The 6,005-nt window shown below is 50.3% G+C and overlaps 1 protein-coding gene across 4 annotated transcripts; it reads left to right on the top strand.

Moving 5' to 3' along the window:
• The first annotated feature begins 1,684 nt into the window (after positions 1 to 1,684).
• TMEM250 (transmembrane protein 250) lies at positions 1,685 to 5,651 on the top strand. Of its 4 annotated transcripts, none has more exons than XM_080355920.1 (3): positions 1,693 to 1,816; positions 2,961 to 3,140; positions 5,083 to 5,651. In XM_080355920.1, the coding sequence occupies exon 3, from the start codon at positions 5,216 to 5,218 to the stop codon at positions 5,633 to 5,635; it is 420 nt and encodes a 139-aa protein (XP_080212046.1). In that variant the 5' UTR covers positions 1,693 to 1,816; positions 2,961 to 3,140; positions 5,083 to 5,215; the 3' UTR covers positions 5,636 to 5,651. The 4 variants fall into 4 exon arrangements, with proteins under 4 accessions (XP_080212047.1, XP_080212046.1, XP_080212049.1 ...); XM_080355923.1 differs by lacking the exon at positions 1,693 to 1,816 and adding an exon at positions 1,937 to 2,075; XM_080355922.1 differs by lacking the exon at positions 1,693 to 1,816 and adding an exon at positions 2,644 to 2,808.
• Positions 5,652 to 6,005: the final 354 nt, after the last annotated feature.

Below are 6,005 nucleotides of genomic sequence, written 5' to 3' on the forward strand. Positions count from 1 at the left end.
TTTGGTGTCACAGCTCCAGTTGATGCCTGACCTGAGGGCAGTTTATTTTTTATAAAGATACATATTCATTTAAGCAGCAAAGGGGGTCAAAATATTTCAGGCACAAAACCAAGAGGGCCCTCTTGCGCTCTTTTTGTCACCCTGACCTAAGAAATGAGCAGGGTCAGTCTCGGCACTGATGCTGCAGCATCACACCCTTGCACACATGGGTTTTGGTGCGGGATCTGGAGCTGTTTGGGTTTCTCTGGAGGTGAGAAAAGCCCTCCAGGCCTCCCCAACCACCTCAAGGGCTCCTGCAGGATGCCAGGAGCCCATTTGCAGTGCCCGCATTCAGCAGCATCCCTGCCACGCTCCAAGGCAAAGCTGGAAAACCAAAGCGACTCCATCATTTGGTTGTCTGGACGGGAATTCCCACCTCTGGGCTGTGGCTCCAGTCCCAGGGAATGGTGGAGATAAACGGAACGTGGCTCTCCTGCTTAGTCACCCAACAGACATTCCCAGTGTCAGGCTTGTGGGAAACTGCAGCGGGTCTGTGGAATCCTTGACAGAAAATATGGGAGTAGAGATCAGCCTTGAAGATATTAAGATTTACCCTTGAGAAGGATGGGAGTAAAGGAGTATCCGGAGGTATGGAGATGTACCCGTGAGAGAGAAGAGGCTAGAAGAATAACATGGATGATAGCAAAATTAACCAATGAGATGTTAGTGCTGTAACTTGTAACCAACAGTGAAAAGACAAATGAACTGGTAGAATTGTATAAAAATGCACTTGTAGCAATAAATGGCACCTATTACTTTCATCTTGAAAGAATTTGGTCCATGTCGTTTGTCCGTCTCAACCGCAACACACGCTGCTGGGAAAATGTATCAGCTTCACACGAGCCTTCCCCTCCCAGCACAGGGACGCGCAGCAACAGCGGTTTGCTGGGGGGACGCCGCCGCTTCTGTCATTTCCCCTCCACGTCCATCCTGCTCCTCAGGCCCCTCATTGTAAGTCGTAATTTGTAATTTGCAGAACAAAACCACCGTGCAGGGCAGGAGAGACCCGAGGAACCGAACCCGGGTGGGAGCATCAGGGAGGCTGCTGGGGCTGCCCCAGCCCTGCCATTGCCACACGCCTTGAGTTGTTGTTGTTATTATCATTACTATTATTATTAAATTGTTTTCTATTATTACTATTAACATTATTATTATTGCATGTTTTTCCAAGGCAATGGTGCCAATGGCAAAGTTCCGTGTTCTTTCCATTACGGAGAGTAATTCCTAATTCAATCTAAGGAAAACCAGCAGGGATGAAGTTTGTTTATTTGTATATGTCGCTCGCCATGAAACCACTCTCATAAATCCATGAGCGACTTGGAGGAGCCTTCGCCTCACCGCTCTCAGGCGACGCCGCCCGCTCCGCGGGTGATTCCTGTACCGGGAATATTCCGGCACCCCTCAGAACGCACCCTCAGGCCACGGGGGCTGAAACCCCCATCCCCTCCGCGGGGTTCGCTGCCGGTTTGTGTTAGAAATGACCCCCCAGGCTCCACCAGCGAAGGCCCATCTGCCCCCGGCCCGGGCAGCGGCGGCCCCGCGTTACCAGGGCAACGCTGCTCCCGCTGCTTCCGGCCGGCGGGGGCGGCGCGGCGCGATGACGCCATCGCCGCGCGCCTCCCCGGCCGCTCCCTGCCCGCCGCCGCCGTCGACCCCGGCCGGAACCGGAGCGCCGCTCCCCCGCACATGCGCATTGCGGCGCTCGCCCGTAGGCCCGGGCCTGCCATCCGCCCGGGCCCGGGGCGCCGGGGCTCGGCGTGGAGCCATGGGCAGCACGGTGAGTGCGGGGCCATACCCGGGACTGCGGCCGGGGGGGGCGGCGGCGGGCCGGGCCTCACCTCACCCCACCCACCGCTGCGGCGGCCGCTTCCGCCCCGGGCGCCTTCTGCGGGTGCGGCGGCGATCGGTCACCGGCCTCGCCGCTCCGCGCTCCCCGCGCTGAGCCGCAGCCGGGCCGGGCCGTCACCGGGAAACCCTGGCCGGGCCTCCTGCCTTCAGCTCCTTTCCCGGGGCGCTGCGGTTTCGTTCGGCGTCTGGTAGGATGTAGGAGAAGTCGGTGTTTCCCCTCCTCCCGGTGCTCCCGTCTCATTTATCAGCGCTAACCTTTGTTTGTCATTGTCCCCAACCTTGTTTGGCTCTTTCTGGAACTCTTTGCTCCTGGCTGATGTTCCTGATGAACACTGTGGTATTTCTGCCATCCCTCCGCTGCCCCGAGCCACAACAGACCTCGCCTGCAATGGGAGATGGGTGCAGCGAAGCAGCACTGTATTTGGGTGGCTCTCTCACCACACATTCTATTTTTAAAGGAGAGGGAGTGAAAACTCACCAAAGTGAATAGTTATCCAGATTTTTATCTTCCCGCTGAGGCCGTCATTAGTGTGATGCAGGGGCTACCGGCAGCGTGGCCAGTGTTGAGTTACCTGGGCTGCAGAGCTTAAATCCTGGGAGCTGTAGGATGATACCCAGAAGGAACCAACTCTTTAGAACAGAACGGCTTCAAAATGGTCTTGAGGTGTGGGCATCCAAATCTGTTCTAGACGTCCTGTGCCAACATACAGGTTTGGGGACCTGCTCCTCCATATTCTGTTTGGAAAACCATATTCTGTTTGGAAAACGTTGGCTGTGCGTGCTCCCTGCGTCGTGTTTCATGCACCCTGGATGAAGGGGGATGGCTCTGTGATAGGAGAAGGCGACTGACAAGAATTCTCTATCTGTGATTTTCTCTTTGTGTACGGCACTCAACACAAGCAGGCTGATTGTATCCATCGTGTAAGCTGTGATACAGATATTATTGAGCGCATGATTCTTTTTGGAATCTTTATGGGTTTAAGATTCGTGCTTGGGCAGGGGCCTTGTAATTCTGAACTTTATAACACCCAAAGCGGGCAAATTGAAACTTACTCTCTCATTTTATCTTCTAGATCAACTCATGTGTAGAATGTTGTGAGTCTATGGAGCACCTTGGCAGTTTCTTTCCCTCTTCCTAGAAGGCCAGGTGTCACAGGAAAACTTCGCTCTTTGGTTACAAGAATTAAGTGGCATCCAGAAACAGCAGCGCATTACTGACCTTCTGCTGAGTGGATATCGGCGCCGTTAAAAATGTAATATTTCAGAAAGTTCCTTTTATTCTCACAGTGTCCCTCTGCTTGTGGCTGCTCCAGTATTGATAGTTGAGTTTATCTAAAGAGCGTGAACCTACCGGGGGTGTTTGTGTGGTGGGCACAGTAAATAGGAACGAGCTGCTGCTCTTGCTTACAGAGATTAAGTCTCTGCAGCTGAGCTGTTTGAGTGGTTTTCTTGGATTCACCTATCGAAGGTTTTGTCAGAATCAAAACTTGTTTCGAAAAGAGGGAGTTTGCCCCCTCAAGCTCCAGCTGATGCAGGCGGGGTTTGCGCTCTGTCTCTCAGGCACAGATTTGTTGAGTGTTCTAATCATGTACACGCTGACTTCCCTGCAGCTGCTTGGGGAATCAGGTCAAGAAACTGTGTAAGAAAGTGATAAACTGCCTTTTGTGTCCTGGTGGAAGTGGCGTTAAAGAGAGACTGTGTCATCAGGTGTGGAATGCTCTGAATCCAAAATCTAGGAATTTTAACTTTGTCTTGTTAATTTAGTCCTCCAAAAAGATCTCTGAAAATGAACACTGAGTAGTATGTACGCAGCATGTGCTCCAGGCACAAACCCATGCTGGTTTGCAAAATACACTCCTGTAACACACTTCCAAGCTGCTCAGTATCTTCCTTCTGCAGACAGGAAATTATGGCAAAGAGGCGCTTAAAATCATGAGGGTGTCTTTGATAATTGAGAACAGATCTCGATTTCCTAAATTCGTCAATCATAAGTTAACCCGTGCTCCATTGTATTAGCCCCTGATTCATGTAGAGCCAACAGATACCTGCAAACTTCTATAACAACAAGAAATTAGAACCTGGGGCCAAGCAGAAGAGATCACAACTGCAATTTCCATGTAGTTTGAGGCAGGAAGCAGTTAAGAGACTTAGGCAGTGATGCTCTGCGATTAGTTTTGTTAGTAACAAGGTGAAAAATTATTGAAGTAACTTGTAAATTAGTTTTAATTTGAAGAGTAATAGGATTTCTAGTTTGACAAAGGGAAGACCCGCCCGGATCTGGGTGCCTGGGTGTGCGAGAGGACCGGGGAAGTCCCTGTTCTTTGTAGCATTATCTGATGAGTGCATTGTCATTTCATAATTCCCGGAATCTGGCACATCCTAAGCCTGGGGTGAAGCAGGGAGCAGCTAATGGGCTGCTGCTCGTCACTCTCACAACAACAATGGGTGTGTAGGAGGATGTTAAGATTATAAATCCTAAACACTCCAGAAGATCGAGATATTTCACTTATCTCTGCGGGTCCCAAAGGGAGAAATAAACCGGTAGATGTCTGTGAAAGGCCCTTGCCTTGCTGCAATGACAGTGTGACCGCGAGGGGAGGGACATCCTGTGGAGTGTGAAAACCATGGTTGCCTCATTGTTCTTGCAAGACCTTCCATTATTTTCAGTTTGTTTATTTGGTGAAGCTTTGCCAAGTTTTGAAATGCGCAGAAATCTGGAATCACCGCTGTGTCTGGGCTGTGGAATTTACTTGGAAAAGCACTTGGAGAACCTTCTTTTTTTTAAAGATATATGATCCAATGCAAAAACATACTTCAACATTACTGTTCGCACGGGTGGACTGTTGCAGGACGGCTCTTTGATTGAGAAGGATCTATGAATTAGCCAGAATAATTCTAGAACTAAGTTCTTACCTTTCCTGGGTTAACACTAAATCTTATAACAGGTTATGACCAAGTGCTGACGTTGCCCACTGCGAGGGGGCTGTTTGCAATCTGACTTGGTGATGATGGAAACAGGATTGTGTTCCTGTATGTCTGCCCGGTAAACAATAAGGAAATAAGCGAAACAAAATCGTTTTAGGCAAAGAAATTGAGATTTGCAAAGTACCGTCCGAACCGCAGGGTGTCTGCCGTGCTGCCTCTGCTCCTGCCGGGGCTACTGAAATGTGTTTTTCCTTCTCTGCCTTCCCGCAGGTCTCTTCCTTCCTGGAAGCTGAGCAGAGAGTTAGCGTTCCCAGGCTGCTGGATCCCTCCCGTGTTAACGGATAAGATTTGCTATGTGCCCTGTAACTCCTGCCCTGGGACTCGCTGAGCGGTGGGGTGCCCGATGCCTGTGATCCCCATTCCCCGCCGGGTCCGCTCGTTCCACGGCCCCCACACGACCTGCCTGCACTCGGCCTGCGGCCCGGTGAGGACCACGCACTTGGTGCGTACCAAGTACAACAACTTTGACATCTATCTCAAATCCCGATGGATGTACGGATTCATCCGGTTCCTGCTGTACTTCAGCTGCAGCCTCTTTACCTCCATCCTCTGGGTGTCACTCTCGGTCTTGTTTTGCCTTCAGTACCTCGGCATCCGGATCTTTCTGCGTTTCCAGTACAAACTCTCCATCATCCTCCTCTTGCTTGGGCGAAGGCGGGTGGACTTCAGCCTCATGAATGAACTGCTCATCTACGGGATTCACGTGACCATGCTGCTAGTGGGGGGGCTGGGATGGTGTTTCATGGTATTTGTGGATATGTAAATAAAACAAGCGCATGTGGGCCAAGAAGGTGACTTTTCTTCTACCCCCAAATGTGTCGATACCTTCTTTTCTTTTTATATAAATTAACTTATTTATCAGTGCTACTTTTTATTGATAAATTAATGTATTTGTCTCCGGAATTTGTATCTTTTTGAGGGCTGAGGTGCCATTTTGATGATCAAAGTGCAACACTTGATAGGCTGTTTTTTCTTTGCCCAATGCAAGTTAATATTAATTTCTAGTCCCTAGGAGCTCCCTTGCTGCTGTTCCTGTATTCCTGTAGGCATGAAAATGCCAGTGATTTATCTGGAGGACAGAAGCCGGATGACTTTGCAGCCCATGCTCCTAATCCATCTTCCCCTTTTTTCTA

This window comes from Nesoenas mayeri (assembly GCF_963082525.1).
Source record: "Nesoenas mayeri genome assembly, chromosome: 18".
Taxonomy (NCBI): domain Eukaryota; kingdom Metazoa; phylum Chordata; class Aves; order Columbiformes; family Columbidae; genus Nesoenas; species Nesoenas mayeri.

Bases quoted from the DNA above. Each gene is read 5' to 3' on its own strand.
- TMEM250 (XM_080355921.1), top strand. From the start codon at position 5,216: ATGCCTGTGATCCCCATTCCCCGCCGGGTCCGCTCGTTCCACGGCCCC.